Genomic DNA, 25121 nt, shown 5'->3' with positions numbered 1-25121 from the left:
CTGAAATTATTTTCAGGGTTGTTCATGTAAAGTTTTTAATATAAGGAGTAGATTAATTGACCAGATTAGTCTCTGTTAGACTTTTGTCATTAAGACTTGTGCTATATTAGCCTTTCTTTTGTGGATACTTTTCAAAGTTCAGTTCTTCTGGATAAGTGTATAAAGATGAAAATATTGTCAAGATTCATTTTTTTTCCTGTTAATTTTAAGTTGTTAACAAACTAGGACAATTTTTGCTCTAGTTAATTTTGTTTTGTATTTTTCTACCAAGTCTAGCTTTTCTCTGACCAGCTTGGCAGTTCTTTATAGTCCTAAGGTGTTTTAGTCCTTTTCTCCGGAAGAAATTTTATAAGTACAGTTAGAGCAATTACCTGTTTATTTTATGTTGTTTATTATGTTTTGCTAGTGATATTCATTGTGAATTAGGTGAAAGATGGGTTATTTGCATTTTATTCTTGCTAATTTGTGATAAAATTGTGAGCAGTTACTTTTAGAATACTGAAAACTTGCTCTGTTATCCAGGATTGATCTAATGTATTATTAATTAAATTATTTCATATCCTTCTAGTCATTTGTGTACCATGTAGTAATTGTCCTCTGTTAACAGAGCAAATAGCTAATGGTGGGGTCAAAATGTTCTTGTTGTTTCTGAGGTAGTGATTATCCAGAACTTTTGCTATACTAATGTGAGATCCATTAAATGAAGATTGTACAGGTAAGCTGTGTTTATTCTAGAAATCAAAGTTCTGAAATTCCAAAAGTTATTCCACTTTGGGAAAGTTAAGATGATCAACTTAAATCCATATTTTATTTAATAATTTATAAAAATGTAAAAATGAAAAATAGAACAAAACAAAACACAACCCTAAGATCTGGAGTGAAAATCTTAAAATCTTAATTTCCTTTGAGTTGGTAACTGGATTGCCCATATGCCTTTGACTTACTAATTTTTTAACCTGTTAGTTTTTGTATTAAAATATTTGACAAATAGAATTTTTGGGGGGCTAATTTATGAAATGTAGCATACATTTAAGAAATCGTAACAGCATAGTTTCCAGTGTCCTGAGCAATGGATTTATTGCTGTGAATGAAATGAAAAATTATATTTTGTCAACTTTTTGGCAAACTAGTTTTTGGTAAACTGAAAGGATCTTAATATGCTGTATTCTAAATGACATTTCAATGTCATTTGTTCAAATACGTAATAAATTCACTTGGTTCATAACTCAAAAGATGAAGAGGGTGTACCTTGAAAAGCTCTTGTGCTCCAACTACCTGGTTTCCTTTCTGGAGATTACTTGTGTTAACAATTTATATATCCTTCCAGAGATAATTTTTGCATACACAAACAGTGTGTGTGTGTGTGTGTGTGTGTGTTTATTTTCTTTCTTCTTTTTTATACCGTTGTTAGTATACTAAGCCTATTCTAAACCTTGGTTTTTCATTTATGTTTTTTCTTTCTTTAAAGACATAGAAAGTGTTCTACGATTCTGCTTTAAAACTTGAGGTAGTGAACACACACAGTGTTTATATGATTTTTTTTTATATACTTAGGTTTTTTGCATACATTTTTCTTCCTGCTCTGAATGTCCATGAAGTTTAAGACCTTATATTGGTCATCCTTATTTTATTTCAGAGCCTAGTATAGTGTCTTGAACATAAATGCATAGTAACTCTTTTATTCTATTCAATAAATTCAGCTAGTAAGAAAAAAAGAGGATAAAGAATGGAAATATAGTAGTTCCCTCCCCCATTCTTGGGGGATACATTTCAAGACCTTCAGTGGATGCCTGAAATTAGACAGTACTGAAATGTATAAATACTACTTTTTTCCTATACATACATGCCTATGATAAAGTTCAATTTAGCAATTAGATATAGTAATATATTAACAACAATAACTAATCATAAAATAGAACAATTATAACAATACACTGTAATAAAAGTTATATACTGTCCTGTCCCTTCTTGTGATGCTGTGAGGTTACAGCAGGCCTGTGTGAGGAGATGAAGTGAGTGACATGGGCGCTGTGATATAGCATTAGGCTACTACTCTTGGCCTTTGACAACGCGAGGGTCACCTGATTTTGCACCATGGGTAACAGTGGGTAACGGAGACTGTGGAAAGTGTAAAGCGGGGGCGACTACAGAAAAAGAAACTATTGTAGATATTGAAAGCTTCTTCAAGTTAATTTATAAGTAAAGATGCAAATACAAAGAAAGGCTCCCATAGAGATAAATGTTTTCTTAAGAGGAGAGAAAAAAAAAAAGAGTTGAATGTAGAGACATGAGTTGGGGGTAATAGTGATGAAAAGTTGGGAGAGAGATTGGTGTGGGATTGCCACATTATTACAGACTGTCACTTGCAACAGACTGGACACTACATTTATAAAGTTTTTCCTTGTATAGGCATGATCATGTGCCCCTTGCCACAAATGTCAGGTGAAATTAAGCTTATGCTATTGTGTCTAAAAGCTGAATAGATGAATTTCTATTAGACATGCAATCAATTTAGTACATTTTATTTAACACTTCTAGAGTGCTTTTACCAGTTTCTGACCCCAGTCTAGTTATTTATATTGATTTAATTTTACAAATATTTATTAGCTGCCAATTCCTTGGTAAGTTAAGCCCATCTGAAAACATAAATACTACTATGGTTATCATCCATATTCATTATTTTGTAAAATAACATTCCAAGTTTAGTGTATTTCTTAAAGAGTAGAGATAAAATCAAAGTAGGAAATCAGAGTATTAATCCCTAGGAAATAGCACATGTGTAATGTTTGTTGAGAAATTGAACAAACGTGTCCAAGACCTGTTTTCCATACTTTGGGTGTGTTTTGCTTGTGTAGATAGCAGCTTGTCTGTCTGTTCAGCCACAGGCAAAATCAGACAGATAGTAGCAATTAATGCCTATCTTCAAAGAAAGAAGAATTAGTGTTATCTCTTTCTTAGTCCTGAGAAGAGTAGTTCTGTCTCTGAAGTCCATAATTTATGAATGGCATTCACTTATCATTTAATTTAGTGCTTCTCCATTTCTAATCTTTTGGAACAAATGTATATTGCTTCATCTCACTGAAGCTTGCTTTTTCCAAACAGTATTTATCAGTACATTATGTGGCAGCTAATTATGAATCCTTTAAAAAGCTTAAGTAGCTGCCCAATACCATTTGTTATTAGGGAAACACGAATCAAAACCACAGTGAGATACTACTCACAACCACTAGGATCCTCTTATAAAAACAAGAGACAATAACAAGTGTTGATGAGGATGTGGAGAAATTGGGACCCCTGTACATTGCTGATGAGAATGTCAAATGGTGCAGCCCCTTTAGAAAATGGTTTGACAGTCCTCAAAAAGTTAAACATGGGGTTTCCGTATGCCCCAGCAATTCCACTCCTAGGTATAGTATCCAAGAGAGTTGAAAACATTTGTCCACTGGAAAACTTGTCCATGAATGTTCATAGCAATATTGTTAATACTAGCCAAAAAGTAGAAGCAGTTAGAGGGTCCATCAGCTGGTAAGTGGATAAACAGTGTTTGTATATTATACAATGGAATATCACTGAGTAATAAAAAGGAATAAAGCTTCGATACATGTTACACAGTCAATGAAAAAATTATGTTAAGTGAAAGAAGGCAGACACAAAAGGCCACATTGTATGACTCTGTTTGTATGACGTGTCCAGAATAGGTGAATCCATGAAGTTAGATTAGTGGTTGCCAGGGAAGAGAGGCATGGAAGGAGTGGCTACTAATGGGTGCAGGAAATTAGATAGCGGGGATAGGTCCATAATTTTGTGAATGTACTAAAAGCCATTGAACTGTATATTTTAAAAGAATGATTTTTATAGTATGTTAATTACATCTCATTTTAAAAAGTAAAACAACTTATAAAGCAGTTTTGATAAAGAATGTTTTGTGTTGTTGGTATAAATTAGGCTTCAATCCTTCAGAGACCAAGATACGAACACCTGATGGAAAAGTGTGGCAGGAGGCTGAATTTCAAAACATGAGTAGAGAACTGTATCGAGACTTAGCACTTCACTTTGCAGGTGAGAGTAGAGCTTTCTTAGATTTTGCATATTTTATCATGTATGCTGTCTAACATATTTAAACATAAAACTGTCACCAAACTAAAGATATTTCCCTTTTTAAACTGCATGGTATACTAAAGTAGTTGTGGTTTCAGTCATAAGGCTCTCTTAGCCTCTAGGCTCTGCTCCAGGATTAAAATTAGTATACATGTCTGATGAGAGAGAAACGAAGCTATTTTTAACCAAAGGGACTTTCAAAGTCAGGCCTGTCTGATTTGAAGGAAACATAGCTGAGTCAAGTTGAAGTTTATTTCTACTAGACCTCTGATATCTTTGAGATGGTCAGTAATTTGGCAGGCAGCAGATAAGATGATATGAACATGAGGGCAAAATGCAGAAAGAAAAACATTATAGGAAAGGAATACATTTACAGAATTGGAAATAGGAGGGACTTATGAAAGACTGGAAGAGGGAAATAGGAAGGTCATATAATAATGTTACTCGTTATTGAACACTTGGTGTAATTGGGGGCAAGGTGCTGCATTCTTAGACTTTTGTATTTTTTTTGTAGTTGTGGAAATGGAAGCTCACAGAGTAATTTTCCCAAGGTTGTATAGGGTAGTTGAAAATTGAAGCCAAGATTCAAAGCCAACTAACTCTCTCTGACTCTAAAGCCAGAGATTTTTCTATTAAACCCCCATAGAGATTTTAATAGTAAGTTTTGTGGTATTAAGTGTCCAGTCCAGTTTTCCTACTATTACTATTGGAACACTGTATTTAGATTTTTTTTCCTCAAGTGGAAAGGGAGTATAATATAATAGTTAAGAGGAAAGATTTTAGAATCAACTTACAAGTTGAGTCAAATTCTAGCTCTGCCTCTTATTACCTGTGTGTATTACCAGTGTTACATAACCCCTCCTCTTTTGTTTTCTCATCTGTAAGGTAGGGATAATAACAGTGTACTTTCATAGGTCAGTATCTTTACAGCCTAGTAGAATGATGTACACCAAGGACTTCTTCAAGAGGTCTATTAAGACTGCCTTCTCGGGTGCCTGGGTGGCTCAGCAAGTTAAGTGTCCGACTCTTGATCTGGCTCAGGTCATGAGCTCAGAGTCGTGTGTTTGAGACCCACTTTGGGCTCCATGCTGGGTGTGGAACCAGCTTTAAAAAAAAAAAGACTACCTTCTCTCTCATGGTGGTTGAACTCTCTCTGTTCTTTTGGCTAGGACTGACCCATCTACTTGTGTTTTAGATTCCATTTACTCTTGTGTATTTAAGGACATTACTTTGTCCTTATTTCCTTTCTTTTACATCATCAAGTTTTCCTTCTCTACAAGGTCATGCCCATCATCACACTGTTTGATAACGTGCTGTTATCTCAGCCATCATAAAAGAACCCCTGTTTTGGCCCTGCTCTCTTCAGTTATTGTGTTTCTCTCCTGTTTACAGCATAGTTCCAAAATTTGCTTTATACTCATTGTTTCCGGGTTTTTCCTCCCTTTCACTCTTGAATCCTTTCTATTGGGTCTTTGTTACAGCTTCTCTGTGGACTGCTAATTTTAGGGTCCTCAGTGACTTCTGCATTACTAAATCCAGTGTTCAGTTCTCAGTTGCATCTTGATCTCTCTGCAGCATTAGACATGATCAGTCACTTCTTTCTTGAAACTTTTTACTTGACATCTAGGATACCATAAATGCTTGGTTTTCCTTCTGAGTCTGGGTGCTGCTTTTCAGCCCCCCAAATCAATTCCCTGATATCTAATCATAGCCATGCCTTGGTCTCAGTACTTGAATCTGTCCTTTTTTCCCCTCTTTTCTTTTCTCTTCCTCACTCTTTCTTTTTCTTCTTTTTCTCCTACTTCTCCTTCTACTACTGCTACTACTACTACTGCTACTTATTTACATACACAGTAGGCAAGCTCATCTAGTCTCAGGGCTTTAAATATTTTCTGTTGTTGATGATTTTTTTTTTTAAGATTTTATTTATTTATTTGACATACAGGGATCACAAGTAGGCAGAGAGGCAGGCAGAGAGAGAGGAAGGGAAGCAGTCTTCCTGCTGAGCAGAGAGCCCAGTGTGGACTGGATCCCAGGTCCCTGGGATCTTGACCTGAGCAGAAGGCAGAGACTTAGCCACTGAGCCATCCAGGTGCCCCTGTTGTCGATGATTCTTAAATACATGTCTCTAGCCTAGAGTTCTCTGAACTCAGTTGTATCCAGCTGCTAACTCCCATCTCCCTTTGGTTGTATAATGGGTTTCTCAAACTTTATTTAACATGGAGCTAACTAACTAAATGGGGTCATGATATACCCCTTAAACCTACTTCTCTGATAGTCCCTCCATCCTATCTTTCTATTTGTTTAGGCCCCAAATCTTTTTAAAATTTAAATTCAGTTAGTTAACATATAATGTATTAGTGTCAGGGGGATAGGACCCAAATCTTGAGTTATCCTTGACTCCCATATTTCTCACAGACCTTATAATTCATATTATTGAAATATATCTAAAAATATAATGACTTTCCCCACCTCTGTCACTACTCCCTAGGTCTAAGCCACCATGAGTCTCTTGAATGATTATTGCAGTAGCCTTCTCACTGGTCTTCTGCTTCTCCTTGTCCTAATTCATGTTCTCATCACAGCCGCTAGAGGAAGATTGTTAAAATTTAATTTAGATCATATCACTCCGTTGCCCCCAAACTTCCAAAAACCTCTCAATCTCATTCTTAGGTAAAACCTGAAGTTCTTCTTCTTCTTCTTCTTTTTTTTTTTTTTTAAAGATTTTATTTATCAGAGAGAGTAAGAGGAGTGAGAATGAGCACAAGCAGACAGAGTGGCAGGCAGAGAGAGAGGGAGAAGCAGGCTCCCTGCTGAGCAAGGAGCCAGATGTGGGACTCGATCCCAGGACGCTGGGATTATGACCTGAGGTGAAGGCAGCCGCTTAACCAACTGAGCCACCCAGGCGTCCCTAAAACCTGAAGTTCTTAAGATCACTTGTAAAGCCCAACACAATCTGGCCCTCAATTATGTCTTGGACTCTAGTTCTTTCTACTTTTCTCTTTGTTCATTTTACTCACACTGGCCAGCTTGCTGTTTTCTCAGATATGCACCTGCTTTAGGGCTTTTACTCATACTTCCACTTTGCCCGGAATGCAGAGCTCTATATGTATTCTATGTTTACAGTTCTTCAGATCTGTAATTGAGGTTGATTTTTAAGTTTATATGTATAGCTAGTCTCTTCCCCTCGATTGGAATTTAAAAAATTAGTGACTAGTAATTTCTACGTGAAATACCTTGGCATTATTTGGGAATATTACATTGAGCATTTTATAAAGTTTTATTCTAGAAGTTCATGAATATCTTAGTTACATAGGAATTTTTTTTTATTAAAGATTTTTATTTTTATTTATTTGACAGATCACAAGTAGGCAGAGAGGCAGGCAGAGAGAGAGAGGAGGAAGCAGGCTCCCTGCGGAGCAGAGAGCCCGACTCGGGGCTCAATCCCAGGACCCCAAGACCATGACCTGAGCCAAAGGCAGAGGCTTTAACCCACTGAGCCACCTAGGTGCCCCTACATAGGAATTTTTAAGTGAAATAGAAATCTGTGAAAGTGCTCACCTGTGAGAGTATAAATGATATGACCCTGGCTTGGGAAGCATTACTTTTATAGCTTCTTCCAGTTCATGAAAGTGAGGTAAATTTCTCAAGAGTTTTCTGAAAATAAAACAAGATAAAACAAAAATGAAAAACAAAAAATAAAGAATTAGAGCCTAGTAGTATGGGTAGTGGTAATCTTTAGGCCCTTCTAAATAATAATCTTTAGGAGTTGGCATTGGTAGCTTATGGGTCACAAAAATATCCTCAGCAAAGGTTTTTTTCCTCCCTACCTGAATCATGTGATTTATACTGATTTTTTCTACTGGGGAGAGGATGAGTGGGTGGGTAGGAATCATTTAAGTATTTACTGTAAGTGTTTCTGCTTTTCAGATGATGTCTCTATGAAAGAGAAACCTGCTGAAAAAGGTAAAGAGAAGAAAGTGGTTAAGCCAGTACGAAAAGTCCAAAAGGTAACACAGTTATCAAGTCCAGAAGGCAAAACAGGTTAGTTTTCTCAATATCATGTCCACCCTAAAATTGCATAATACTGAAATGGCATCCTATATGGAAATAATTGTTTGTTAACCAAATGGCACATAGAAAAATTCAGTACATTTTATGTATCATTATTTCGTATATGTGTTTTATTGAGGTATAATTGACATAGAATAAGATGTACATAGTTAGAATGTTAGTTTGATAACTTTTCATGTCTGTATTTACCCATGAAACCTTATGTTCACCATAATACTGAACACATCTCTTGCCCCCATTTTTTTATCATTATTTTTAATAGAAATTAACTAGATTAAAGATAATGATTTTTATTTAGTGAACTTTTTTATGTAAAGGGATTGCTTATAACTGTCACTAAGTCCCTTCACTTATTCTCATAAGATAATAAATGTTGCAGAAGAAAAGCATGGCAGCCCACCCAATAGTGGTCAGGCCAGACTCTAAATAAATTAGGACAGGGAAAAAGAGAATTCTTTAGTTTTATAGTGATTAACACTCCAGGCCCAATTCAGGTTGCCTAGATTTAGAGCCTAGTCCAGTCATATCTAGCTTTGTTCCTTTGGTGAGTTAGTGAATTTTATTGTCCCTTGGTTCCCCCCTATGTAAAATGGGAAAGCAGTAGTACTTCTCTCACAGGGTTGTTGTGAAAACTAAAATAGTTAATACCTAAAGGAACTCAGTATTTGACACATGGTAAGCACTCAGATGTTAGATATGATTCCATTAATAATAATTATTATTTCTGGTTATCCTGAAAAGGGTTATTTAGCTGTCCTATTCATGTTAGTGGATAATTTGGGCTGAGAGAGTGGTAGAAGTTCAGAATTTGTCACTTTCATTTTGGAGACGTTCAGGATCAGTGATTCTTACATTCATTCATCATGCAGATATTAGTGAGCACTTGCTGTATGTGAAGCATTGTGCTATACTAAGCTTGGGCCATATAGTTCTAAGCAGCATGCAAGTGGCCCCTGCCTTCTTGGAACTTATAAAAATTTGTCAGGAAAACATTAATACATTTATATTGAAATGTGATAAATGTATCATAGTGACTTTACAAGGTCTTATGGGAACACAGAGCAGGAGTGATGGGACACTGGTTTTTAACCAGGCACTTTTTTTCTGATCATAGACTAATCTTTAGAGTGTCAAATAACATATTTTGTGACACTCATTGTTAACTCTAGATGTCAGAATGACATACAAATAAAAAATAAAATTTTTTTAGAAAGATTTTATTTATTCATTTGAGAGAGAGGGGGAGAGAGCATGAGCTGGGAGGAGAGGCAAAACAGGGAGAAAAGCAGACTCCTTGCTGAGCAGGGAGCCCAACTTGGGGCTTGATCCCAGGACCCTGAGATCGAGTGACCTGAACCAAAGGCAAGATGCTTAAGTCACTGAGCCACTCAGGCACCCCCCAAAATAAAATTTTATAAGAATATGAATTATTGGAATATAAACTAGTTTTTACATGAAAAAAATATGACAGTGATATTTTTCATGTATTATTTGATATTCTTGCCAGGGGCATAGTTTGAAATGAAGCATTGAGACCACTATAACTTATAAATAGTGATCTTGTATTGTATTTATCCAGTTTTGTGGTAGGCTAATTCCCATGTATGCACTGTGCAGTAACTGAGAGACAGAGAGTCATTAAGTGTGCTAAAATTGTATTAATAGCTTATCTATACTGAAAGTCCTCTTTTTCTACCAATGACTGCAGGAGACTATTCCAGAAAGCCAGGATTTAGAAATAATCACACAGCATATTCAGAAGCCAGCATTTATAAATAACTACCCAGTCTATTCGTGGTTGCTTGCTTTTGATTTGGAAAATTAAGCTGAAATCGAAGAGAAGCCTGTTCTCTCATTTTGCTTAAGAACATAAAGTTTCTTGTAAATAGATTCAGCTATAGACTTAAAGCCGTTTAAATATTTTAAATAGATCATTTAAGGTTAATAACAAGGTGCAGAAACAAAGTAAATAGCACACACAGATTTGTGATTCATGTTTCTTTATACGGGATGTTTTCATTAAAACTGTACTTTCAACTTAAACTTTTAAATTGAAGCCTTTTTATTTTTTTAAAAAAAGATTTTATTTATTTGAGAGGGTGAGAGAGAGAGTACACAAGCAGGGGGTGAGTGGCAGGGAGAGGGAGAAGGAGAAGAAAACTCCCTGCTGAGCAGGGAGCCTGATGTGGGACTCAGGACCCTGGGATCATGACCTGAGCCGAAGGCAGATGCTTAACAGACTGAGCCACCCAGGTGCGCAAATTGAAGCCTTTTAAAAATAACTCTAAATAGTATGTCTTTTGTTATAAGTACAATAAAACAGCAACATAGAAAGCTTGAAAAATAGAAGAAAACAGAGAAAACCACTATCCTCACTTAAAGTACTAGTATTTTGTTATTTCATTACAGTAGTTTTAAAATCATAATAGGTGATCGTAATCGTTATAGTCATAACATTTTATCTTTTTCTCTTAGTGGCTTACCACAAGAACATTTTTCTAATTTCTTACGGAAATTTTAATTTAAAGTAGCCACAGAGTACTCCACCTGTGTTGGAGTATGATGGTCTAATTTTAATTTTTTTACAATCTGAAAGTAATAAGTGAAAAGTTTCTCTCTTAGTCAACAGCTATATTTATTGGACCATACTTTTATTTTTATGAACTTTTATAAAGAGGGCAATTTAAAATGATGATACTTGCTTTTTGACTATCATTGTTTTATGTATAAAAAGGTAATATGTAGTTCTGGTATGTATCTATAAAATATAATGTGAAATTCCCTGTAATACTATCCTCTTCAAAGGTTATCACTGTTGACTGTTACATGTTTCTTCGAATTTTTTCCCTATGCTTAGATTAAGTCATTTGTTCATTAAGCAAACATGTATTTTACTATGTAAAATGGTACAGTTGGTAAACCAAACCCTTACTACAATTAAGACATACTTTGGTTCTGTGCCCAAACTGTTGGATTCAGTGCTCTACTTGAGGTTTTGGGAGTTGTTAAATTTGGTATTTAACTTCCAAAGCATTTTACACTTATTTGAAATGTGTGGATAAATCAAGATTTAAGCAAACTGATATTTGATTTTGAGGACATTGTGTTAAAAATTAGATTGTAAACCATTTAACTTTGGCATAAGATAAGCATAAAATGAATTACAAAACCTGTATGGTTGACTAGATAAATTTGTTAGAGATAAATTTGTTAGAGATAATTTTGAAGTTTTAAATTCAACCCACTATGTATATATCTTTTTTTTAGGTAGCAGTCGTCTGATAAGTACATCCTCTTGGCGAGATGGACAAAAACTAGTAAAGAAGATCCTGGGGCCTGCACCCAGAGTGGAGCAAAAAGAGCGAAGAACAGCATCAAGTGACAGAAGCGGAAGAGAAAGAACTGCTAAATCTGGTGAGTAGTTAAATTATTAAATTGTTTCAATAATTAAAATTGTTGAGAAGAGCAATTAAAAATTGCTTGTGTAAATTCTTAGAGGAGGTGAAAGTACTCTTTTGAGAATGCTTTAAGAATTTGGTTTATTAAAAAAAAAAGTTTGGTTTATAATTGTGGATGTAGCTTATAAAAGAAGAAATGTTCTGTTGGGCTTGTCTGTCGATAATTTCCATATATAGATGTTACGGCAACTTTTATTAAGAGTTCTGTTTGTTATATTAATTACATTAATTATATATTAATTATTATATTATATATATAATATATATATTATATATATAATATATATATAATATATATATTAATGTTATATTAATTATTTAGCTGCCATGGGAATAGAAAAGCATCATTTAATTAGATTTTCTTAGACTTTTAGAGACCTTAAGGGAATTAAGTCCAATCTGTCTTATCCCTGTATACACCAACATAGGCACACATTCTGTTTGACAGATTAGGAAACAGGCCCCAAGAGAGAAGTGATTTTTCTCAAGAGTATATACATTAAGTGGGTGGCAAAATTTGATCTAGGGTCTACAACTCTTTGGTTTGACCCTCAAGTGCATTGCTTTTCTCTTCTCGAAGTATCTTAAATGTTCTTTGAAATAACTAGTTAACTTTTTTCATGAACACTAATTTTGGGAAATGAAATACAAATACCTACAGTCCAGCTTTCCTTTCCAGTAATAAAATTTGCTTCAATTAATTTGAGCTTCTAAGAATGGATTCAGTAAGAAATGCAATTATAACTATAATTAGGTATATATAGAAGTCAATATATACTTTGTATTTACTCTTCTTCACTCTCCTCTAGCTTGTAAATAAACTCACACCCATTCTCAGTTTAAAATTAAGTCACATCAGCAGACATTTAGATTATAAAATAATTGCTTTTCTATATATTTAATTTCTTTTCTGTTATTTATTGGAGAGTTGTGGCAGCATAACATTGTTGGTTTTTAAACACCTGTTTTAGGGGTTTAGGGATGGAGAGAGATAGTGACATTAAATATTTGCATGGGAGAGAAATAGTAACTCTCTATTAATAGTTAAATATTCACGACAACAATAAGGGCTATCTTTATTTCAGAAATATTTAAAATCCCTTTTTTAAATGCCAAGTATGTATAGTCCTTTCTAAAGGTTGAAATTATTCTCTTCTAAAAAACTGTTTTCTCTTTCCTTCTATAATATTCTTTAAACAATTTCATAGGATATTTAAATTGGAGTTTAAGATAAAGTGAAATTCTCTAATTTTTTCTTTCACTACGATAAATCTTAGGAGTGAATATAGGATTTTAATACATCGCTAACAGTTCATACTTTGCAGGGGGTCATATTGGAAGAGCAGAATCTGATCCCAGATTGGATGTTGCACATAGACATCTTCCACGAAACTCAGAACGTTCGAGAAGTAGAGCTCGGTCTGAAAATAATACAAAGAAATTAGCTCCATCGCTTCCAGATAATAAACAGGAGGAAAATACTGCCTTAAATAAGGATTTTTTACCTCTTGAAATTCGTGGAATTCTTGATGACCTACAGCTGGATTCTACAGTTCAGGCTGCAAGACAAGAGACAGGAGAGTTACAGAATCAGAAGTCATCAGCCCCAGTACAAGCTCCTAGAAGTCACAGCCCCGTAAAAAGAAAACCTGACAAAATAACAGCTAATGAAGATCCCCCTGTTATTTCCAAAAAGCGCCACTATGACACAGATGAAGTACGACAGTACATTGTTAGACAGCAGGAGGAAAGGAAAAGGAAGCAAAATGAAGAGAAAAAGGCTCAAAAGGAGGCCACCGAGCAGAAGAACAAACGATTACAGGAGCTCTATCGGAAACAGAAAGAAGCCTTTACTAAAGTAAAAAACGTGCCTCCTTCCGAGCCATCAGTAACTAGGCGACTGCAGGATACTTACTCCAAACTGCTACTAGAAAAGACCTTGCTCGAAGAGCCGCCTCATCCACATGTTACGCAGGAAACACAGGTAATAGTTGTGTCAGAAATGCGAAAGGAACTCGTTTATGATTAGGAAAAACTTATTTGTCATTTTGTTGCTGTCATTCATAATATTCAGGCATATGCTCAAACTTTGTAATAATGTTGACCTTTTCATGAAATTTATTGTATCTGGAGAGTAACTGGATAAACACGATTGAAAACAAGTGCTCAGTTAGCATTTCCTAGAGTGACTGTTGCCGATCTCTGTTCCTCTCATCACTCCTGTTAAGTCCTTGCCTAGATTTCATTGTATTACTGAGCAGAAAGTTAGATTATGTTAATAAAAGCCTATTTTTGCGATCTGTGCTGAAATTAGAGAATATCCTACTCTATGTGATAATTTTATGAGGATTGCTGTTGTTTTTAAGAATAATGTTGAATATGTACTGTGTACCACAAACTGTTTTAAAGGCATTATAGGCTAAAGGTTCAGTAAATCCTCATAACCCTGAGAAGGTAAATGCTACTAGTATTTCTAGGTGAAAACACTGAGGTTTAAAAAGAGCTTTATAAACTTGAAATTAAGCGGTTAGTATTAGGTGCCTTTCTTGGATTTCAGGTGTAATTTTGCTATTAATTGTAATAGCTGCTTAAGACAGACTAAATTTGAACCAATTTTAAGAGAAAAAGCCCCCACATTTCATGATCTTTGTAAAGCTGAAGTGACTTAGTGTTTTTGTTATGTAGTCCCTGAGTATGTCTTTGTGATAGGAGTCACGTAAATTTGATGTCCTTTTCTCCTAGACCAGACCAGGGTATCAGCCTTCTGGAGAATCTGACAAAGAAAACAAAGTACAGGAACGTCCCCTAAGTGCATCTTCCAGTAGTGACATGTCTCTGTCGGAACCTCCACAACCTCTTGCAAGGTAAAAAGGAGAGAGTGAAAGATGATTAAGGGTCTTTTTTTTCCCATGATATTTAGTATAGTGGTTGATGTGCAGTGAATTTTGTTAACTGGCCTTTTACGTGAGCAAGAAGTTTATTTAGAAATCGGTTAGTATCTTATGATGGTACTTAAGCATGGTGTACAGCTATACGTATGCATACCCGATTCTGCTGTTCCACTTTTACCTGTCCTTTTCTATCCAATGTCAACGTCAGCCCCCCAGGGGAGTTGGGAGCACTCTTGCTTTCTCTGGACTAAACACACAGTAAAACTGTGTTAGATGAATGAATCACAGTGAAATTAATATTTTCAAGTATTTGTGGTGAATAATTTTCAGAAGGCATGTTTGTAGCTATTACTGGTCAAAATTTCTTCATGTGACTCTTCCCAGATTATCATTGTACCTTTCGAAGGCTGTATTTGGATATGTGTGTGAACATACGAACAGAGGCTAGGAACAAGGGCTAGGTTGCTGATCAAGGACTATTTTACCCTAAGTTTTCTTAAGAAAAAATTTTTCTTGCTGTACTATATTGTTTGCAATGAAGTAAAAGTAAACAATGTGTGGAATTTGAGGTGATTATGAGATGACACTGTTTTAAATACTTTTAACTATTTTGGGAAGAGAAAGCTTTTAAAACTCTTCTTTGAGAACACACAAATAAAAATCAAATCACTTTCCAATTAGGGGTTAATACACATGGTTACACCTCCCCCCCAAAGAATAAGAATACTGATAAAAATAGCCAACATTTATTGAGTACTTGTTAGTTTCCAGGCACTTATCTAAGTACTTTGTGTATGTTCTCTTACTTAATTTTGGTAATTCCTTGAGCTAGGGACTCTTGTTATTCCCATTTTACAGAAGAGGCAATTGAGGTCTTGAGTTTAACTTTCTCAAAGATCAAAACATTAGTGGTGGAGAGGGATTTGAACTTAAGCAGTCTAATTCCAGAAATCTGTGCCTTTAACCAGTCTACACACTGCCTCCTACTAAGTTTCATATGATTTATTTAAGGTTGTAAATACCTTTCAAATTTCAAGCATAAATAAACTTTAAAAACTTTTTTGAGGGGCACCTGGGTGGCTCAGTCATTAGGCGTCTGCCTTCTGCTCAGGTCATGATCCCAGGGTCCTGGGTTCGAGCCCTCCATCGGGCTCTCTGCTCAGCGGGACGCCTGCTTCTCTCTCCCCCACGCCCCCTTCTTGGGTTCCCTCTCTTGCTGTGTCTCTGTCAAATAAATAAGTAAAAAATCTTAAAAAAATTTTTTTTCTTTTAATTTGAATACCTTTAGGTAGGTATACTCTCCAGTTCATTTCAGTCCCATTATTATTGTCCGACATACTTTGCTGGCTTCCTGTCTTCTGTTTTACCCTTCCCTGAATTTTCTTCTAATTCTAAAGAAGTTATCCGGTCTTAAAAACAAACCAAATGTAAAACAGATCTATTATTATTAACTTGCACATGTTCCTTTCCTTTTCTTTTTAATATCGAATTTCTTTAACTTGTGATACATAATCTATTGCCTCCTCTTTCCCCTCCACCCATTTCTTAGGTTCCCCTTTTCTGTTAGTGGTTCCAGCATATCTCCGTTGCTTCATGCGTGGAAGCCTGATTTCCCTTTCCTTGCCCTTCATGTCCATGTTCTTCATTAGCTACCTGAGAAACTCTAAATTACATATCCGAGGGGCACCTGGGTGGCTCAGTGGGTTAAAGCCTCTGCCTTCGGCTCAGGTCATGATCCCAGGATCCTGGGATCGAGCCCCGCATCGGGCGCTCTGCTCAGCAGGGAGCCTGCTTCCTCCTCTCTCTGCCTGCCTCTCTGCCTACTTGTAATCTCTGCCTGTCAAATAAAACGAATAAAAAATCTTTAAATTACATATCCGACCTTGAAGAACCTGAAGATCTAGCTCAAAAGCCACTTTCCTTGGCTAGCAGAGTTTATTATTTTCTATACACACTCTATTGAATTTTATATATCTTTACATAGTACTTAAGGCGTTGTATTTTAACTATTAGTCTCTTATCCCTGCTAGATCTTGAGAAACAAAAGATTAAGGATTAAGTCTTAACTGGATTAACTGGATTTTTGTCTCCCCTGTTCCTCTAGTATCAACATAGTGCCTGGCACATAATTGGCATTCTAAATACTTGAATTTAAAGATCTTGAATTTTTACTCAGCAATATCATTTATATTTACAACTTCCTTTATATTCCCATTACTGCAGCTTAGTTTGAGCCCTAATAACCTCACACTTTATATTTTGTGGCATAGTCTATGCTCTAGTCTTCCTTCATTCTGTTTTCTTAGCAACACTTCAAAACAAAAGACTGTACAGCATGACTTCCAACCAAACCTTGCATGACGTGCTTTCCAATTCTCTTATCACTCTGGTTACCCTCCTCTAGGTGATTCTTCTGAATTTAGTTGGTAAGACTTCACATTTATCCATACTAGTTTGGTAAATGTTGCTGCCTGTTCAAGTCACTTTGAATCTTAATTTGATAATATTTTAGGTTAGCCATGCCTCCTAGCTTTCTGTCATCTGCAAATTTGATAAGCATATCTCTATGTCATCATCCAAAAATAATGGACAAGACCAAGGACAGAATCTCATTTTTTTTTTTTCAAGATTTTTATTTATTTATTTATTTATTTATTTGACTGACAGAGATCACAAATAGGTAGAGAGACTGGCAGAGAGAGAGGAGGAAGCAGGCTCCCTCCTGAACAGAGAGCCCGATGTGGAGCTTGATCCCAGGACCCCGAGATCATGACCTGAGCCGAAGGCAGAGGCTTTAACCCACTGAGCCACCCAGGCGCCCCTCATGTTGTTTTTTAATAAGCACCTACTTAATAGTTAATATTGACCTTTCATGTTTTTATAATATCCCTTAATATTACAGGGTGTCCATGGTCTAGAAACATGTTATTTATATAACGCCATCTGGGACGTCTTTATTCTGTTTTTAGACTTTATGAACACCTATTCTGTATTGTATATTTAAAATTGGTATTCATAATTTTGCATTGATACTCATTGATATTTGTTAATTTTTTAAAAGATTTATTTATTTATTTATTTATTTGACAGACAGAGATCACAAGTAGGCAGAGAGGCAGGCAGAGAGAGAGGGAGAAACAGGCTCCCTGCTGAGCAGAGAGCCCGATGTGGGGCTTGACCCCAGGATCCTGAGACCATGACCTGAGCCGAAGGCAGAGGCTTAACCCACTGATCCACCCAGGCGCTCCTGTTTGTTAATTTTTTAAAATTGAGATTGTAATAATCTCCTTATTTCTTCAGTATGTACAATATTAAACATAAATATTCACTAAATATTTGTTGATTGGAATAATGAATATGATGCCTATGTTAGTATTTAGCAATCTTAAGCATTTCTCTTTTATAGAGCATTATTTTAACTTTTTTTAATTTTAATTTTTTAAAAAGATTTCTGAGAGGAAGTCAGCACAAGCAAGAGAGCACAAGTGGGGGCAGAGGGGCACAGAGAAAGGGAGAAGCAGGCTCACTGCTGAGTAGGAAGTTGGATGTCAGTTTGAACACAAGACCCTGGGATCATGACCTGAGCCAAAGGCAGACAGTTAACTGACTGAGCCACCAGGCACCCTTGTATAACATTATTTTTAAAAGAAATGGGTAAAGCCAATGTTGTAAAGAATTTTGTTCACAGAGTTTTAAAGGTTATAAAGCCTTCTCTTTAATTAATAGTTTAAAAATATGTGTTGAAGAAAGCAGTTTGCATGATAACATTCCGTTTTTATGAAAATAACAATGCCAAAACACATCACACACACAGAAAAATCTTTGGGAAGTTATAATTCTAAATGAAATATTAGTAGTGCAGCTTTCTCATTGTTTAGCTATGAGTGATCTCTATCTATCCTCTTTACCTGTCCTTTTTAATTCCGGTGGTGAATGTGCGTTACTCTTATAAGAAAAAAAAGTTTAAAAAAGCTGGTGGCTTAATGATGAGTTACTGTGTTAACTAACATACTATGACTTTCATTTCCAGAAGGGACTTGATGGAACCTACATGGGTGCAGCCTGACAGACTGAGCCCACGAGTCCAGAATCCTCAACCACAGCCTCTTGTTGGAACAGCCGGAAATTTACTCTCTCATCTCTTGAGTCTAGAGCATGTAGGAATTTTGCATAAGGATTTTGAATCTATTTTACCAACCAGAAAGAATCATACTGTGGCCTCAGGGCCATTAACTTTTACACCTCAACCATATCTGACCTCACCAGCTGCTCATCCAGATGCCTTGTTAAAACCTAGTGCCAGCCAGTATAAGAGTAAACTGGATCGTATTGAAGCCTTGAAAGCAACAGCTGCTTCTCTGTCCAGCAGGATTGAAAGTGAAGCCAAGAAATTAGCTGGGGCTCACATAAACTATGGGTCAGTATGGAATGCTGAGTATGATGTACAGCAAACACCCCAAGAAGGGGGACTATGGACCAAGGCTGTAAGTCCACCTGTGAAAGAGGATCCTGAAGATGTTTTCTCTGCCCGAATTCAAAAGATGATAGGGACCTGTGTGTCTCATGCAACTTTTGATGATGATATTCCTGGTGTAGGCAACCTGAGTGAATTTAAAAAGCTTCCTGAAATGATAAGACCTCAGAGTGCCATATCAAGATTCAGAATGAGATCCCCTGGTCCCAAACCAGAAGGGCTCCTGGCACAGTTGTGTAAGAGGCAGACTGACTCTTCTAGCTCTGATATGCCAGCTTCTCAAGACAAAGCCAAATTGTCTCTTGGTTCTAGCACAGATTCAGTCAGTGAAGGGCCTCTTCTTAGTGAGGGGAGTCTCTCTGAAGAAGAGGGAGGCCAAGATGGACAGCCCCCATTGAAGGTAGCAGAAATCTTAAAGGAAAAGGAATTTTGTGCTGGAGAAAGAAATGGTTATGAACCCATCAAAGAATTTCAGAAGGAAGCTGAAAAATTCTTGCCACTTTTTGGGCACATAGGTGGTACACAAAGCAAAGGACCGTGGGAAGAATTGGCAAAGGGAAGTCCACATAGTGTCATTAATATTTTTACAAAGTCGTATCAGTTGTATGGAAAAGGTGAGAAAAATAAGTAAGCCTTGTGCTTATTTGTATGTTATCTTAAGATAAATCATTTAATAATTCTGTACAGGGTAATACTTAAGTATAAATTTTCATTTGTTCATTTATGAGGATAATAGAGATTTATCAGTCTAAATTATCTGTGAGCTTTAACTAAAGTATTGCAATTTCATCATTAAAATTTTTTTTTGGTTGTTATTGTCATGAACCAATAATTGATTGATAGTTTTAGAAATTTTGTTTTAATTTTAGAGAAATTCATTTGTGGTGTTCAGGATTGGTCTGTACCAAGTGTGTGCTAGATTTTCTGTGACCATCGTTATGTGTTTAGATAGAAAATAAGTAGATTAATACAGTGATTGTGAGTCATTGGGAATATAATGGTCAAGAATTGAGAGGGGCAACTGTGGTAATATCCTAATATGGAAACTATTACTGCTTGTCAAAACTAATTTTAAAAATAGACTTTGCTCTTGATCTTGGGGTTGTGAGTTTGAACCCCACATTAGGTTTAGAGATTACCTAAATAAAAAAATCTGAAAAAAATTAGACTTTGAACAGAAATGTAGCTGCGTGTATTTGGATCATGAAACAACTGACTTCTAAAGTTTCTTTCTTACCTCTGAAATTCTTCAACACAGGTTTCCTTTTCTATGGTAATTCCTTCAAGTCACTTTCTCTTTTCTTCCTACTCTAGGTGGGTTCTACCCATTTTATGCTAACATAACTTTAGAATTTCCATGTTGGAGAATGAGGCTGAGCCTTAAGTCAGTTATTAATACGCTGTGGTTTTTTATTTTCATTCTGCACAGTGAACAACTTACTTGATAAATGAATTGATTTCATCTGTTCATTTTATGCTTAACTGGGCGGTACATTTTCCTAGGATTCGTATTTAGCTACTTTGTTCTGATCTTGTGTAGACCTAAACATGCCATCGATCTCCTGTTACACTTATTCCTATAGGTGGTAATTTTAAAGTTTTAAAAAAACTGAAAAGCAGAAGTTGAAAGCAAAGTGCTTTTAAATCAACATCCTCATTTTTTTTTTTAAAGAATTATGTTTTTTCTTATATCTTACTGGATTTTCATTAAGATTTTATAATTATACTGAAATATTTTGAGTTGAAATGATATGTTATCTAGGATTTGCTTCAAAGTAGTCTGAGAGGGGAGTGAGAAGTGTGGAGAATAGGAAATTTAGTTGAAGCTAGATTGGTCATGTATTTATAATTGTTAAAGCCAGGTGGTTTATACCTTGGTTTCATCATGCTATTTTTTCTTTCTTGTATGTTTGAAAATTTCCCTAATAAATAGTTAAAAATGTATTGTTAGATATAAAGATAGATTGAATAGAAGCATTAAAAAAGCCAACTAAAATGTTCCTAAATCCATGTTGTTAATCTGCATATTGTGGAATGCTTTGCTTGTAGTCTTTTTATTTTTATTTTAAGGACATTTCAACGACTACTTTTGACAGGGTTTGAAGATAGGTTGGAAAGAGGAACCTCAGCATCACGGCCTTTAAATACCATCACAACCCCTGTAAGCAGTGTTTCATATGAAGATGATTTTGTCTCCTCTCCAGGGAGTGGGACTTTGACAGAAAGAAAATCGGCTCTCGAACCTAAGTAAGGATATGTTGACATGGGATAAAATCCAAGGAGTGAGGAAAATTTACGAATGAGAACTGTGGTGTGACTATGAGTCAGTTTTGTTTGTTTAAAGATACATGTAGAGGCTGCATAGCATAGAGCTTATTAAAAACATGGGCTCTGGATCCAGACTGTCTGGCTTTAAATCCTGGCTCTTCTGATAGTAGTTGTTTGTCTTTGGGCATATTACTTAACCCCCTGTGCTTCAGTTTCCTTCTCTGTAAATGGGGAAAATAATCATACCTGCCTCATAGAATGTTATGAATATTCAGTGAAATACAAAGTACTTAGAACACGGCCTGGCACACAATAAGCAGATTATACACTCTTAAATCAATCTGTGAATCCCTGGTAGAGGATGGTATTGGGAAACTCTCCCATGGTATGCGAATATAAGATTAAGTAATGGTTTTCTATGATAGTATCAAGGATGACCTCGATAGATCCTTGACTCCGTGCTCCCAAGTAAATCAGTACATTTTTTTTCCTAATTGGGAGAACATCTAAACTTTTTCAAGTCTTTGAAAAATAACAGTATTACAGCATTAATATTTGTTGGACAAAATGTACAAGGCACTGAGAGGACTGAGGGGGACTTTGCTTGTATTTACTCATTCTTATAATAGCCTGATGCATTAAGTATTTTTGTTACCATTCCTGCTTCAGAGAAGAAACTGAAGCATCCAGGTTATGTTACTTGTACAAAGTCATAGAGTAAGTGAATCAGACTTTGCTAGAGAGAATTTCCTCCCTAAATTTTGTTGCCATATGAAGTAATCTGTAGTTACTCACATTCAATATAATTTTCTTCACAAATTACAAATTATAATCCATATAAAATTATTGGGTGATCTTTTGAAAATTAGTTCTGTCTGGTTAAACTTATGAAAATAAATGTTACTCAAGTTAAAGTGGGCAAAGTATAGTTTTAACTTTTGAACTCTAAAGAAAAGATTAATTTTTTTTAAGATTAAATTTTTAAATCACAATTTCCAAATATTTAATATCACCAATCAAGATGATTTATTGCATTTTATTTCTAGATTGAAGAACATTATTGGGTAGAAAATGATTATAACATTAAATGATGAATTTAAATGGAAGTTGAGGCCATATTTTCCAGTTTCCAGCATTATATTTTTTCTTTTATGTGTCTGAATTATCCATTTTTTTATTGGTTTTTACTTCAGTAGACAACTCCCTTTAGATTTTTCTCAATAATAAATTGAGCCATAGGGAACAATCCAAGCTTATGATTGTAAGAAAACAAAAAAGAAAAGTGGAAGGCATCTTCAATTATAGTTATATCCTCCTTGTGATTAAATAGATTTTAAAATATCCATAGTTCTAGCTGTGTTTTAAGACTTTTATTTTGTTCCTTAACCACTATTGCTTGTTCTTTGACAGTATTGGTGGTAGCAATTTGGGCATTCAGGAGGACCATTCTAGCAGAAAGTCTGCCTACGATCTGTCCTCTGTGGATGTTACCTCCCAGCACTCATCAGGGGCCCAGTCGGCTGCGTCGTCTCGTTCATCTACTTCTTCTAAAGGGAAGAAAGGAAAAAAAGAAAAGATAGAATGTAAGAGGAATTCTACATGGTGATTTTTTTTCTCTTACCAATCATTTTGTGGTAGTGATCTAAAGTTATAATTTGATTCCATAAGAAGTTAGATGAATTTCTTTATGATAAAATGGGATAGCTTTCATATTTATCACTATAATAGTACCTTTCTGATATATAACAGTATAAATCCTTTGCTTAATACAAAAGGAATACATTTGCAATGATAAAAAATTAAGGATTATAGATAAACAGTGTAAAAGAAGTTTAAGTCCCCACTGATCCCCCTTCTGAGAGATAACTACTATTAACATTTTCGTGCCTGTTTTTCCAGTGTATACATAAAACCATGTACACACACATACACACACCCCTTTATTTAAAAAACAAATGAAATCATTTAGTTTTGCAACTGCTTTTAAAAAAACTGTAGAGTATATCCTGTACATTTCAAGCATAATTAAAAGTACTCAAATTTTTTTATCTCTAAAATAAAGATGATATCAGTAAGTGGTATCAGTAAGTGCTTTGTGTGGTAATTTTGGAAGTATATGTGAAATTAACAGATAGAATGTATACATGCCAGTATTTGGCCACTGTAGCTGCCTTTTGGCACTCTTAAGTATTTTTGAATGATTGAAGAGAACATCTATCAGTCCCTTCAGTTCTACTCTTGGCTATAATTTGCTCTGTAAGCCTAGATGTAAGAAGATACAGTAATTAGGAAAAGCCTCTTACACTCAAAGGATGGCCCCTAGGGAATGATTTTGCTCCCCAAATTGTTTTTTCTAATTGTAAAAATTGTTCATTGACTTAAAACAAACCACAGGGGGAGTAGAAATCGGTAAAAAAAAAAAAAAAAAGAAAACTATTTAAAAATTAAAATCACCTCTAATCCCTCTACTTGAAAATAACCAATGCTAATGTTTTTTGAACTTTGTTTTATTTTAACAATTGTAAAATTTACATAACATAAACTTTATCATCTTAACCATTTTATTTTTTTAAGATTTTATTTATTTATTTGAGAGAAAGAAAGAGCACAGGGCACCTAATTGGCTCAGTCGGTTAAGTGTCTGCCTTCGGCTCAGGTCATGATCCCAGGGTCCTGGGATCGAGCCCCCTGTCAGGCTCCTTGCTCAGTGGGCAGTCTGTTTCTCCCTCTCCCTCTACCTGCTGCTCCCCCTGCTAATGCTCTCTCTCTCTCTCTCTCTCTCTCTCTGTCAAATAAATGAATAAATAAATCTTTAAAAAAAAAAAAAAGCACAAGAGGGGGAGGGTCAGAGGGAGAAGCAGATTTCCAGATGAGCAGGGAGCCTGATGTGAGACCCTGTCCCGGGAAACTCCAGGATCATGACCTGAGCCAAAGGCCGGGCGTCGGTTAACCAGCTGAGCCACCCAGGCACCCCATCATCTTAACCATTTTCAATTGTACAGTTCAGTGTCATTAAAAAACATTCAACTGCTGTGCAACCCTCACTGCCATCCGTCTCCCGAACATTTTCATCATCCCATACTGAAACTCCGTATCCACTAACTCTTCCTTCCTCCCATTTCCCAGCCCCTGCAAACCACTCTTCTACCTTCTATGAATTTGACTACTCTAGATACTTCTAGATGCCACATAATGGCATCATACAAAATATGTCCTTTAGTTTGGCTCAGTAGCATAATGTTTTCAAGTTTCATCTGTGTGTTGACTTACATGAGACTGTCTTTCCATTTGAGGCCGAGTAATATTCTGTTGTGTGTATACACCACATTTTGTTTATCCATTTATCATTTGATGGACATTCTGGTTTACACCTTTTGGCTATTGTGAATAATGTTGACATAAGCATTGGCGTACAAATAACTGTTGCGAGTCCCTGCTTTCAGGTTTTTTGTATATATAGCCAGGTATGCATTTGTTGGATCAAATGGTCTATCTATGTTTAACTGTTTGAGAAAATGTCGTACTGTTTTCCATTGTGGCTCTGGCATTTTACATTTCCACCAATAATGCACATGGGCTCCAGCTTCTTCACATCCACGCCAACATTTGTTTTCTTTTCCTGTTTTTTGTTGTTGTTGTTATTGGTGGTGGTGGTGGTGGTGGTTTTTTTTAAGTAACAGACCTTCTGTTGACTGTGAAATGTTAAGATTTTTAGTAATAATCCTTCCAGATAATTTGTAGGCATATGTAAATAGGAAATGTTACATGAGGGACCACATTTGTTTACATGCTCTTTTGTTCTGTCAGTGGGTTATAGATCTCTTTCTCTGTCAGTAAATGTGAATCACCCTTGTAAAG

General features: G+C 35.6%; 1 protein-coding gene across 1 annotated transcript in view; it reads left to right on the top strand.

Moving 5' to 3' along the window:
• The window catches only part of CEP350 (centrosomal protein 350), a 155534-nt gene that overhangs the window by 34639 nt on the left and 95774 nt on the right, over window positions 1-25121 (top strand). The window contains exons 7-14 of the mRNA XM_080824205.1: window positions 3946-4059; window positions 8029-8142; window positions 11440-11586; window positions 12956-13614; window positions 14373-14494; window positions 18552-19609; window positions 21092-21242; window positions 22674-22846. Of these exons, the coding sequence (XP_080680331.1) occupies window positions 3946-4059; window positions 8029-8142; window positions 11440-11586; window positions 12956-13614; window positions 14373-14494; window positions 18552-19609; window positions 21092-21242; window positions 22674-22846 (2538 nt within the window). The remainder of the gene's footprint in view (window positions 1-3945; window positions 4060-8028; window positions 8143-11439; window positions 11587-12955; window positions 13615-14372; window positions 14495-18551; window positions 19610-21091; window positions 21243-22673; window positions 22847-25121) is intronic.

This window comes from Martes martes (genome assembly GCF_963455335.1).
Source record: "Martes martes genome assembly, chromosome: 15".
Lineage (NCBI taxonomy): Eukaryota > Metazoa > Chordata > Mammalia > Carnivora > Mustelidae > Martes > Martes martes.
Note: the sequence above shows the minus strand (reverse complement) of the source record. Positions and strands in the feature narration are given on the sequence as shown.